At 38.1% G+C, this 14,007-nt stretch overlaps 1 protein-coding gene across 1 annotated transcript in view; it reads right to left on the reverse strand.

Annotated features, from left to right (window-relative positions):
• Window positions 1-5,545: 5,545 nt before the first annotated feature.
• Window positions 5,546-14,007, reverse strand: part of TENM1 (teneurin transmembrane protein 1) — a 934,848-nt gene continuing 926,386 nt past the window's right edge. Inside the window, exons 32-35 of the mRNA XM_081115196.1 lie at window positions 11,940-12,327; window positions 9,880-11,100; window positions 8,644-8,786; window positions 5,546-7,253 (exon numbers count right to left, since the gene is read on the reverse strand). Of these exons, the coding sequence (XP_080971322.1) occupies window positions 6,495-7,253; window positions 8,644-8,786; window positions 9,880-11,100; window positions 11,940-12,327 (2,511 nt within the window). The 3' untranslated portion in view covers window positions 5,546-6,494. The remainder of the gene's footprint in view (window positions 7,254-8,643; window positions 8,787-9,879; window positions 11,101-11,939; window positions 12,328-14,007) is intronic.

Raw genomic sequence — 14,007 nt, forward strand, 5'->3', positions numbered from 1 at the left:
CTGAGTCAAGATAGACAATGCCATATATTTCCAAGTGTACACCTCTCTTCAGAAAAAGAAAAAGTGTGTCAGCAAGCCTACAAGGAACATGACAGTTGATCAAATGCTCATTCATTTCCCCTGAAATTTCTTCTTAAGAGATAAGGTCAGTGGGGAGACCAGCTTAGGTAATTGTCAGTTTGGCTGTTATAGGCAGGGAACCTTGGTGGTAGTGGCCCATAGGTAGAGTGGGTCTACGGAGAATGCCTCTACTTAAGTGTTCTGGTATAAATAGTGGGCTGAATTTAAGATATTTGTGGTAGAATGCATAGAGAATTTAAAGTGTGAGAGAAAGCTTTAAAATGTGTAGACATCAACTTGTGTTTTATTAGATTCACTTTATTGAGTTCAGACTCCAGAGTCTATTAATAATAAAACCCACATTTGCCCTTGGGCATTTCAAGGTTACAAGATGCCTAATCTTTCTGTTAGTGGACTATAAATGCAATTTTGTTGCCTATGTTTGCCCTTGCAGTAAATGGGATACCATTATTTCGCAGTTTGCAGGTTTGCAGCTAGGGGTGAAGTTAAACAACCCAGTTTAGACACTTTCATAATTTGGGATCATTGTCCAAACTTGTAGTAAAAGGCTGAATTTTCATCATTAGGCCATTTGACTTTTAAAATGAATATATATATTCAAAGATCTCTCAAAGTGAGAGTGAATGGAGAATATGGAGAAATCTCTTAAATCTCTAATAATTCTCTCAGTGTAGAAGTGCTTGCCTCTTTCTTTTTGTACTCTGAGGGTGGGATGCATATTTTGAAAAAAAAAATCTCCAGATGATACTAATATCTACCCCCACCAGCACCTCATGCTGCATTTTGCTGATGGGTTGTGCTGAGATAATTGGGATTGTCTTTTGCTTCACGAATCTTTTCACTGTATCTGTGAATATATCTGTGAATGAAAGGCAGTGGGGCATTTTAGAAAGTGCTGTAAATTCCAGGATTCCAAGCCAGTTTCAGGAATAGACTGTTTGGACTACAGCACCCCATTATTATCAAGTTGCATTTGGGAAGATCTGTTGGCCAGCTTTCCCTGTGTCACTAGTAAATGTCTTCCTGTGAAAAAGTCAGGGCCAAATGGCCACTGTAATTGCCTAGGACCTAGGGACTCAGAAGAGCTATTGTTTTTGAGTCTTTCCTGATTGCCCTCCCTGCCATTTATTTCGTTACCAATGCATTTGAGTACCCTGCTCTCCTAACCCTCCCCCAGCCCCATCTTACAATTCTTGATATTCTTTCTATTGCCCAGAAACGCATCAACAGGAGAGAAACATTTTTACAAGTCATAGCCTAGAGGCATTTAAAATTTCAATAGCTACTATTCTTTTTTTAAAATTTTTTTCCCTAAATGGTCATTTGTGCCAGATATTCTATTTGTATGAAAAATAAAATGAAGAGATGTCTGCTTAGGATTAGTGCCTTTTTTTTTTTTTGCGCCTATATTTTCAATAAAGCACAGGTTTATTGTTTCCTGATAGGGGAGCCCCTTTTCACCTCAGGTGACTGGACTGACTAGAGAAGGTCATTTGGCGCATGAATAAAATGGGACGCAGCGTTCATTTGCTATTTTATTTTTTAAAAACGAAATATTCAAAGTACTTTTTTCTTTCAAATATCGACACATAATGTTGAACTTTAAATATTTACAGCATGTTGTTGTGATGCTCTTGTAGAAAAATGCATGCTTCTGGCCTGAAAACCAGAGCAAAATGCAAAAGACCATTTAACTGCAGCCAGAGAACATGAACCTGTACAGTATCCAGTCACTTTTCAGCACAGGAGTGAGAGCAGGAATACAAAATTGGAACCTATTGTTTCCTAGCAACATGGCTCAGGCCATTATAACACAATTTTCAGTATGATTAGAACCTCTAACTGTTGTTATATAGAAACTGAAAATCTTGGCATACACTGTAAACATCTTTACTTCTCATGAGAAAGTAAGCAGCTAAAAAGAATATTTTTCTGACATAAAGGCTATACTTCTCTTTTTCACCTTTTCTCTTACTGATGCTTTTGCCAGAAGAATAGTAAAGATCTAGACATTGTCATGATTCATACAAGTAAAATATTTTTCAAGGACACAATCTGATATACTAACATTTATTTAAGAGGTTAAAGTCCACCACTAAATCTAAGGAAAGATTTTTAACTGCCAAACACATTTCCTTTGACAAATAATGTAAGATGACAACCGCCAAGACAAAATCCACAGCAAGTTTAACTCTAACTATTTTCACTTACTGTTTAGGAAGTAATTTCTTCTTACACACAGTAGTATATTTGGTCCTTAATAGCTTTCACATGAAGGACACACTGACATAACAGTCACTATTTTGTGGTTGAATTCTTTTTTGTTGCTGTTTGTTGTTTTCCGTTTTTTTTTTTTTTGTTTTTCTTTTTTTTCTTTTTTTTTCTTTTTCAGAATAAACAACATTACAGAAGGCTGTGGAAGAGCAGTCTGAATCTAGTACTAGTCAGGTCGGCTATGTGTATGTGAGTTTCTCCAAGAAAACAAGAATGTTGCATCCAGTCTGTAGCCTTCTGTTTTCCATAAGCTATAATACACCCCAGTCTCTCCAAGTTTCTTTCAATACTTGATTACTGTACTTTTGCTTCCATTACCACTGAACGCCACTACAATTGTTCTTACAGAAACATATCTTCATAAATGCAAAAACTTTACCCTGACTCTCTTAGGTTACGGTATTATAGTGGGGCCTGGTCTGGTTAAAAATATATATATTTTTTAAAAGGAAAGAAAAGAAAGAAGAAAAATGTAGAAATAACATGGTAGAATGCTTGAAACTGTGCCAACAGTGATGAAAAAGAAAAATCTTGTGAAAATTATAATTTACTTTTAGACCTCTCTATGTAGTTAGCATATGAGTTCCAAATTATACATTATTAAGTTTTCATTCATTTGGCTATGTTGCATATATTATATATATATTTATATAGTCTATATATTATAGATCTTCTAGATAAATTGACAGTGAAGGACACGCTTATTTTATACATTATTTTGCTGGGTTAAAAATAAAACATATGCCTATTTATATAGTGAGTATTTTGCTAAATTTTGGGCTTTATTTCCCTCTCAGGAGTCATGCTTCTAATCAATAATGATTAGAATGACAACTAAAAATAAAGTATTTAAATGTCTGTTAAACTGTGAACTTTTCAGCTCATTTGGATCTCTAGACTATAGTGCAAAAGTAAAAACAAACCAAGGTAATAACAAAAAAGCACAAATAAAATGGGCCTAACTAGAAAAAAACACAGGGAATACAACCACAGAGTGTTCCCGGCCTCCAGCCCAGAATGTTCTTCAGAGGAGGGCTCAACTACTGTGCTCTCACTCTAACTGATTAAATAGGGTATGGCTGTTTAGTGTCAGCTGCCTGTATGTTGGGTGTGAAACATCAACTATTTCTCTTTTTTTAAAATATATTTTATTGATTTCTTACAGAGAGGAACAGAGAGTTAGAAACATCGATGAGAGAAACGTTGATCAGCTGCCTCTTGCACACTCCCTACTGGGTATGTGCCTGCAACCAAGGTACATGCCCTTGACCGGAATCGAACCTGGGACCCTTGAGTCTGCAGGTCGATGCTCTGTCCATTGAGCCAAACCGGTTAGGGCAACTATTTCTCTTTAAAATGTGTTTACTTTCATCAGGAAATGCAAATTAATTGTCCTGTCTTTAATTTAAACTTCAGAACTACAAGTCAATGAAGGCATTCTTTGTATTCAGCCAAATAGGAAGCAATGTACTCAATATCTCTACATTCTTAATAAGAAATGCCAAAATGTTTCTCTTATATTTACTACTCATTAGTTCTAACCTTTGGGGTTTTTCTCTTTCCTCCAAAAAACTTTGGAAGTGGTAAAGAGAACAGTAATAGTTCAAGGCAGTATGAAAACCACAGCTGTAAGTGATAAAAAGTGCATTTTCTGAATATATTACAAATATAACTTTCAGAAACTAAAGGCACAAACTAAATAAATATATATTACAAACTAGAAATGCACAGTTTAAGGTAATTATTATTAAGTAAATCTTCAAATATTTGTTTCTAATGAATATTTAAAGCAGTTTGAAAATGATACACCATCAGTGAATTGCAAAAATTATAACACTTAAAATATAAGCAAAATAGACTCTAATATCGACATCTTGGACTAGTGATAAAATACATCATCACACTTATGAATGCACTCTCTATATACAGTTCACAAATTATTTTTCCATTAATTTAAAAGAACATCAGAAATTCTAGGAACTTAAGGTCAATTTTTAGGCTGGTGTGGAGGTATTCAAATTTTCAACAAGTTTGTAAGTCATTTTAGAATCCCATCCTGAATAAATACTGTACCAGTAACACACTCCTGATTCAGGGATAAAAACCAATAATATGATTGTAGTCTGGATTAGTAATCTCTTGAGTTGGTGTTCTTCCAATTCAAAAGAGAGATGAGTTAATCATGAATCTTTTCCCTCTCTCACTGTCTTTCGATACATGTGTAAGAATGTGGTAATGCCAACCTGAAGGTTTTGAAAATGAAATGCTTAGATAAACCCTCCCCTACAATCTGTGGGTTTTGCTTTTCCCTCACTCTACATTGTGTAGTAAGGAGCCAGACTCTTTAAAAACCTTGGCCTGAGCCTGGATTCTGACTTTGCATATTTTCAAAGACACTGTCGTCACAAAGCAAGGCAATGACCCCCACACTGCATTTAGGTAGTAGCTGGAAAGAATCCAGACTGTAACATCCCATCGTAAATTCTCCTTTAGACATAGCAAGTGTTCAGACTTGGTATGAAAGTGCTGAAGCTGGCTCAGGGGGATTTTCTATGGGCCACATCATGCTGTCACGCATTTTCATTCATGGTAACTTCCAATTACACAGCATTTTACAAACTGTCTCTTTGTCACTGGGCACAAATCTCCCAGCTCACCAAGAGGCTTCTTTTACTACAGGATTCTCAGAGATTGAGAAACTGCAGCTGACATTAACACTAATTCTAATCTTTTCCCAACTTTTAAATGATCGCAGAAGAAAATCACATTTCCTTCCTGGAAAATAGTAATTTTCCTAGGCAGGAGATATGATTAAATCAATTTAATGGGCAAAGACAGAGAACTAAAATAACTAACCATATACATTATTTTAATAAAAAATAGTCTGTCTCTCTATAATTAGTTGAAATGTTTTAGGTTGGAAAGGGTACACTTAATTAAATTTCCTGACTATGGTTGGGAGATGTTCAATACAGAATGGTACATTTAAAAGATAAATCTAACTGAGCTGAAACAATGTAGAGCAACTACTGTGATGTTTAGCTTGGTCTCCCCTTTGATACTTTCATTTCAAGCTTAGTATTCAGTCTAGTTTTTAAAGGTTTTGGCTCTTATAAATTTCTGCAGTAGTAGTGAATGTAATTTATCGGCATCCCAGGCATATATGCCTGCTAAAGCCTCTCTTTTTTTTGTACCAGAATCACACTTTGTAGTAAGTCACCTTTCGTGTGCACAAAACCATTGGATTAGTGTATAAATACTGAATCACTAATGTGAAACTATGACCAAAACACACCCTATATATAAATGAGAAATTGCTACCCAGGTTAATAAAAGCTATGCTTACATGACGCCAATACAGCTGGACAATTTAGTAAAACAAAATTTAGTCAAAACAGGTGGTATGGGAGAAGTTACATTGGCCAGCTGCCTCGGAATCAGGCGCACACAAGCAAATTGTGGCAATTCAGTCTGGGTACCACACCCATAGGGAAGCATGGTAGACAGAACGCAGCCACCACACGCCAAAACACAGCACAACAACATGGCATTTACTTTAACAAGCAGGAAGGAATAATCAGGGAGGAAGGGCAAATGGTTCTCGACTCTAGGAGATCGTGGCTGAGGACATTTCATACTTCTTTGAAGTGTCCTATAGCAGATCTGGAAAATGTGAAAGTGTTGGCATTCTTGCGAAATGCAAGGTTTAGATACTTATTGCACCACTTTTTCTGCCAACAGTTAAATACGAAACTTCATGTCGCAATAGAGATAAAGAACCTTGGGATCTTTCTGTATATTTGAATATATATACATATATTCTGTATATTCTGTATATATATATATGCATGACTCGACAAATTTAAAGTGGTGCTTTCTGAAAACCTTTTGTTTTTAGCTGTTTCAGTTCTACTTGTGTTATTTTGAATACTGCCACACGAGAACTAAAAATCTGTCATTTCTTAAAGAGTTTAAACAATATTAAAATACCATCTTCCGTCACATTGAAAGGCAGTTGGATATGTTTTCCCTCCATATTTACATATACAGAGTTCTGATCTAGAAAACCAATACAATAAACCATTTTATGTTTTAAAAACAGGCAGTCTTTGGTGACGCAAAGGCAGAGATTTTTTTTGTTACCTCCTGCCTATTTCACTCTGTCTCATAAAGTGAATATTGTTGGCACTGTCAGAGAGTTCTAAATACTGCTCAACAGACAAAACAAAATACCCATCATAACCTTGTACCCTCCCGGTGCTCAAAAGCTGCTGCTTTTCCCCCTCTGTCCACGCCCGAATACCCTCTTCCCCTTCTTGCAACCTTCTTTGTTCCTTAGTCCAGGCCTGGGCCACAGCGCGCTGTCTGGCAATCTCCAACACGTGATTCTTTTCCTCTTCGACCGTTGTCCCATACCGGATGTTGAAGCACAGAGCCCCGTGCTGGAGCTGGATATCTGCAAACCGTCTAGTCCTCCCATTCAACACAGAAGTCATCTGGGACACAGTGACATTGACACCATTCTCTAGAATCCGCCTCCCCCCAGTGTTACCGATGAGCACCAGGTCTTCCTCCAGAGACCCAAGCTTAATGAAGTAGTGAGTGTCCCTCCCATCAATGGTAAAATGTAGGTTTTCCAGGTAATGAGCATTATTGAGAATGGCAGCAAGCCGTCTGCTATCTTCATTGGCTACTCCTATAATATCGGCTGTCACTATGCCATCCTTGATGGCGAATTTTATACCTTTTCCAAAAACAGAAGGAACAGAGGCGAACCTTGGTTGCTTCCCTCCTTCAAGGCATCGTCCATCATTGTATCGGGGAGTCATGGGAAGTTGGTCCAAGGAAATGAAATTCCTGAGCTGTTTCTGGAGCTCACACTGAATACCCAAGATAGTCTAGGAAAGAAGAAAGGCACACTGCAAATGTGGTACAGGATTAAACACCTGCCATACGGTTGCTGACTGTGGAAAGCAAAGGCTTGCAATTTGCTGGTTTGTGATTTAAAAACAAGCCAAATTTGGAATCTCTTCATCAGAGATTTGGAAAGAAAAGACTAACAGGTGACATGATTACTTGGCATGCATTTCTTGGTATCTTGGTGAGTTAAACATAAGGAAATATGTTCAAACTTGATAGCACAGAAATTGAGAGCTAGAAGGCACTTCAAATTAAGTGGGTCCAGCTCCCCCCAAACAAAGACATTTCATGTTTGCCAATTTAATTAAAACCAACTAGCTGTTATGACTGTGTGTAGAGTAATATGTTAGGCACAGGGAGATATAAAGAGATGCATACGGCATTATTCTTGCTTTCAAGCAGTTATGACCTTATAAATAACAACAGCAAACCAGCAAGAAGTTTGCTGACCTTTTTACGTGAACTTAAAATAAAAACCCTTTTTATTATGAAAATTTGCAAACATATGGAGAAACAGAGAACAGAATAATGAACCTTCAAGTATCCAATAGAAAGCTTCAGCAATTTTCAACATGTTGCTAAACTTCTTTAGGACTTTTAATTACAAAAAGCATTTACATATTATATGTATTTACAAAAAAGGAAAAGTCTATAGGACTTATTTCAAATTTCTTTTCCCTTATATTTTTTTTACACTTACATTTTAAGCTCTCCCACACACATTTCAGTTTTATGTTGCTAAAGCCATTTTTTTTTTTGCTAACACAGAAATTCTTATTTTTTCAATTAAAAGAAAAAGTTCCTTCTTGTTCTCATTTGCACCTAATACTCCTGACAAAATCATCTGCTAAAACATGAAGGGTTTGGTATTTATATTTTTCCAGAGACTATCACTGTAATATTATTTTTGCTTCACTGCTTATATATTTTTTTCTTTATCAAAATAATTTAATTCTGTTATTCCCATGCTCTTCATGCATTTTGCCCTAGATTATTTTGCAGTTGGAAATCTGATGTTTTCATGTCTTTTCATGAACAATTTTCTTTATATAGACTCTCTAATTGACCTTGGTAGCCCATTTCAGAATTTTATAAGTTCACTTCCTCTTTCCTGTGCTTGTCTACCCCACTAGTCATCAAGTCACATGTTAGTCTTTTCTTTTCCAAGAGCTCTAATCCCCTGATTCTTTCCCCATTAAAGCTTTTGTTCTACTTTGTCCTTAATCATGATATTTTAGTGAATATTAAAGACAATCAAAAATAAGTAACCAAATATATGTTAATACCATTTCATGGTGTTGAATGCTCTCCTGTGTTTTTTTTTGTGTTTTATTTTTCAGTTAAGTAGAGTTGGTAAAACATACTAACCTTTCCAGGATCCCACTCTTGAGTTTTTGTCTGAAGCTGTAGAAGCTCATAAGTTAATTCCAAATTTTCTAACTCTGGTTTGGGAAATCCAGGTAGTACATTGTGTAGCTGGAAACCAAATAGCTCCAACCAACTGCCAATGTCTATGAGACACAAAATTAAAGGGAAAAAATTTTAAAGGCCTTAGTTTATAACCTTTATGGAAAGCTTTAAAGATGCTTCTCCTGCCTTCAATATGTTTGGTCAATGGGAAGTTAGGAATGAAATTCCCCCTTATATCACTCACTCTAAAACATATGGTCCTCTACTGGGAAACCTTTTGGTTCATGGATAATCACAGATAGGCTCATTTCACTGCACTGAAATTCTTGTTTTTATTTTTAAAAATTTATTTCTTTTTCTTAAATAGGGAGAGAGAGAGAGAGAGAGAGAGAGAGAGAGAGAGAGAGAGAGAGAGAGAGATTTGTTGTTCCGCTTATTAATGCATTCATTAGTTGATTCTCGTATGTGCTCTGAACAGGGATCATGCGTGAAACCTTGGTGTATCAGGACAATGTTCTAACCAACTGAGCTACATGGTGAGGTCCTTTTTTTTGTACTAAAATTCTTTTTTTATATATATTTTTATTGATTTCAGAGAGGAAGGGAGAGGGATAGAGAGATATAGAAACATCAGTAATGAGAGAATCATTGATCAGCTGCCTCCTGCATGCCCCCAATGGGGACTGAGCCCACAAACCAGGCATGTACCCTTGGCCAGAATCAAACCTGGGACCCTTCAGTCTGCAGGCCGATGCTCTATCCACTGAGTCAAACCAGCTAGGGCATGTACTGAAATTCTTAACATGGTAGTGGTATTAAGGCCACACAGACAGGTATGTACTGAAATTCTTAACATGTAGTGGTATTAAGGCCACACAGACTGTGATATTAGATTTATTTGATGCAACAGATATTGAATTTTTCTTTTATAAAATTATTTGTGTAAGTTTTTAAGCATGAAAACTACAAAAAGAAAGCTTACAAGGGAAGTAAAGATATACTTCAATGCAAAAGCATCGTATTTATGAACAGTTTTTCTCACTCTAGAAGACTAAGGAAGAGAGTAACTGCACAATAACTTGTGGGCTAACTGGCAGGAAGAGGAAGCATATTTACAAAGGCATTGAGATTATGTGATAAACACCATTGAGTTATCACTTTACTCTAGTGTAAAGTTTTACACTGTTTAAATACCTGTGGTATACTTTGCAACATCTTGAATTTTGCCAACCGGGTAGTTATTTTCAAAGGAGTAGAGGTTGAATGGTTTAGGAAGGAGGTTCAACTGTTTCCATATGTGATGATTAGGCGTCGTCCATCTACCAGCAACAACATCATAATCCCTTTGCCCCAGGTGCACTAATTTAGTAAGGAAATCATAGAGTCCTCCATGAAAACCAATGATGACCTGAAAGTCAGGGTAAGTGTCATGATAGATATCTCCATAGGGCGTGTACAATATCTCTTTTATCACCTGACCTCGACTGCTGAACACAGCCAGTGGGGTGCCTGTATTATCACAGGCTACATAATATTCGTCACCGCTGCTTAGCTCCATGGCAATAAGGTGACCTTGGAGATCATAATACAGGGATGTAATCTCTGAGCTTGTGTGGTTGTACAAATGAGTAACTCTTATGGGGTTGGCAAGGTCTGCATAGAAGAACTGGAGGTGCTGTCCTAGGCTGGACTTACTGGCAACACGTCGTCCAAGCCCGTCATAGTAATACTGCACACTCCAGCCAGAAGCCTTATTGTAGGCTTTCTGCAGCAGACCGTTAGAATTATATTCAAAGATATCATTTCCCCTTTGCCTCAGAAAGCCATCTTCATCCATTTTATACTGAATTTCTCCTAGTCTGGTGATGCGATCCCGGAGGTCATATCGGAGAGGAGTAAGACGAGCACTATTCCCATGGCTTAAAAGGTTGATGTTGCCATTCAGATCATAACTATAACGCCACTGGGTTTTATCATTTACAGAAACAGTTTGAAGTTGTCCATCAGCATCGTATTCATAGAAATATCTTGTTATATTGGCATCTACTCCTACTCTTATATCACATATTACCATTCGGCCCATATTATCATATTGAATAGTCATCCAGTAGGCAATTGCCTTTAGGATTTCATATTGGACTTCAATAACTTGGCCATTGGCACTGAAGATTTTGGTGTGCTTCATCACTGTAGTAGTTATGACCTGATTTAAGTCATAATTGATCACACTAAATTTTCCAAACTGCTCTGTTCTACCAGAGACATCAACATATCGGTACAGGTCTATGGGCAAAGGGGTTTCATTTATCACAGCTTGCATGCTGGTGACGCGGAAGTTGTTGTAGCTGTAGTCAAACCGAGCATTTACAAGACCTTCTTCACTGAATCGGAAAATCTGGCGTCCAATAAGAGGTCCTGGAGGAATAAAAATCAATATAATGAGAACAAAGCTAGGTGTTTAATGTTGAACAACCAAAAAGGTCTAGTGTTATTTTCTTTAGTATTAATGCTTTTACTTTCAAAATAAAATATGAGATTAACCTCTGATATCTAATGTCTGGGTATATCATTTCATAGTACTGTATATATTCTCATAGTGTGGTCACCAGACTTGAAAAAAAATTAAAATATTCTATATTACAGAATACTTGAATTAGAGGAACTATAGAAGCAATAACCCATTCACTGGCTGAGAAGAGGAAACTGATATTATAAACATGTTTTCTTTTTATAATCACTGACAAAAATACTTTCAATTCATTTAACCTGGGTTACAAAATCAGAGGTCAGGTTTTTGACAAAGTCCAGTATTCAAGGAACTGGATTTTGGCACTTTAGAAACTCCAAGGATGAAATATAATACAAAATTCTGACTTCTGAAGATAATTTGCCATCAGCTGAGACAGAGGTTATACAGGGCATGAACCAGTTTCAGTGAGATTCATATCTTGCAGCTGCATCTTTGGGAAGACTTGGTGGTGAGTAGGAACGGGTACACAGTTAGACTAGGTACTTAGATCTCAGTTTTCTTGAGAAATGAGAGAGAAAAAGAGAAATACACTGCATGTTTTTAAGGAATCAGCTTTCATGTAGCATGTATTTTGAATTGTTAATAGAAGATACTTTTATAAGTAAAATGACAGTTTATTGGATTCAATGTCTATAGGTTATTGTTTCTATCTCATACTGTGGGCAGCAAAAATCTCATTAAAAATATGATGTGGTATACACATCACCACCCTTTCATAACAAACCTGTTTGCCTGTATCTGATTGTGCAAATGAAGCCATCGTGCATCAGGTGTATTGTCTTAATCACTCCAGAAGACTCTTCATATGTTAATGTGACCTGAGTGGTATCATAGAGAATCTCGGACAGCCTTGCTTGCTTGGTGTACTTGTATAAAACTCTTCGCCCTGTCCCCACATGCAGGGTCTGTAGCAGTCGGCCATCTCGACTATAGTCTTGGATAAAAGAAGTGCTACTGTCCGGTGGGGTGTAGATATTCCGGTAGTAGCTCACTGAAAGCATGGTTTGTAAACTGTGGCGCACCATACTAGGCATGGTGACCGAGAGCAGACAATCCGATTGGTCATACTCAAAGATGTAACGCCGCTGGCTGTGTAAGAGAAGCATCACGGACTGAAAGGAGACAAAGGCAAAGTAGCATAATATGTACCACTGAAGTGGAAGAGATGAAAGAAAATACATATGCAGACATTCAATACAAATTTATTGAGCACTCACTATGTGCCAGGCATTATGGTGGGTCCTAGTTGATACAGTAGTGGTCAATAATGATGTCTATCCACATAGAACTTACAGTTTAATGGAGAGAGACAAGTAACCAAGCTATTACAATATAGTTAAAATGTGTTATGACAGGGGAATTACAGGGTGCTTTTGGAAGGCAGAGGAAGAGCAGCTAACCCAGACTTAAGAGGTCAGGGAAGGCTTCCTGGTGAAAGGTACATCTACTTTGAGACCTAAAGGATGACTAGGGGTTGGATAGGTGAAGGCAGAGAGGTGGATGGAGCAGAGTAGAGAGATAGTAATCTTTTTAAAAAAAATATTTTTTTTAAAATATTTTTATTGATTTTTTTACAGAGAGGAAGGGAGAAGGATAGAGAGTTAGAAACATCGATGAGAGAGAGACATCGATCAGCTACCTCCTGCACATGCCCCACTGAGGATGTGCCCGCAAACAAGGTACATGCCCTTGACTGGAATCGAACCTGGGACCCTTCAGTCCGCAGGCTGATGCTCTAGCCACTGAGCCAAACCAGTTAGGGCGAGAGAGAGTAATCTTGACAGAGGGCATTGTATTGTGGGGGTCTGGATAAGAAAGAAAACATGTTTTTTTCAGAGAATGCAAGGAATTTTGTATGGCCAGAGAATGGGTATGTTGGGGTGGAAGTGGTGGTGAATGGCAAGAGATGAGGGCAGTTAGGTAGGCTGGATCTAGATCATACTGGGCTTGTTAAGCCATGCTAAGGAGTTTGGACTTAAACATGTTGGCAACAGGGAAACACTGGAAGCAAGTTGAAGGTCAGGACATTCGCACAGCTGTGAGAAACACTCAAGTTCGTATTCTAGAAAGGTTACTGCAGTTTCCATTTGGAGATGAATTGGAAGGAGGTAAATAGAGGGCAAGGTTTGCCACACATCCTATCTAATAAAAGAGAAACGTGGTAATTAGTGTATGACTGCTACCCTTCCCATTGGCTAATCAGGGCGATATGCAAATTAACTGCCAGCCAAGATGGCGGTCGGCAGCCAAGCAGCTTGAAAGTAACATGAGGCTTGCTTGCTTCAGTGATGGAGGAAACCAACATTCCCCGGTTCCCTGCCTGCCTTGACGGCCTCTGAGTCTGCAGTTTGAAACATTGTAACAAATATAGAAGCTAAACAAAACCTCAGAAACCTGCTTTCAGCGAGCCGGGATCTCAGAGCTGGAGTTATACATTGTTTCGATTATAGAACCGAAACAAACCAGATACCTGCTTTCAGCAGCGGAGGCCTAAGAGTTGGAGCCTCAGAGCTAAAGCTGGCCCAGAATAAAAAAAAAAAAAAGAAAAAAAGGAGCAGTTGGGAGCTTCTGTCACCCGCCAGCCTGAAAACAGCCCTTAGCCCCTCACCCAGACTGGACAGGCACCCCAGTGGGGACCCCCACCCTGAAGGGTGTGCGACCAGCTGCAAACAGCCATCATCCCCTCACCCAGGCTGGCCAGGCACCCCAGTGGGGACCCCCACCCTGATCCAGGACACCCTTCAGGGCAAACCAGCCGGCCCCCACCCGTGCACCAGGGCTCTATCCTATAT

Source organism: Myotis nattereri (assembly GCF_964212035.1).
Source record: "Myotis nattereri genome assembly, chromosome: X".
Taxonomy (NCBI): Eukaryota; Metazoa; Chordata; class Mammalia; order Chiroptera; family Vespertilionidae; genus Myotis; species Myotis nattereri.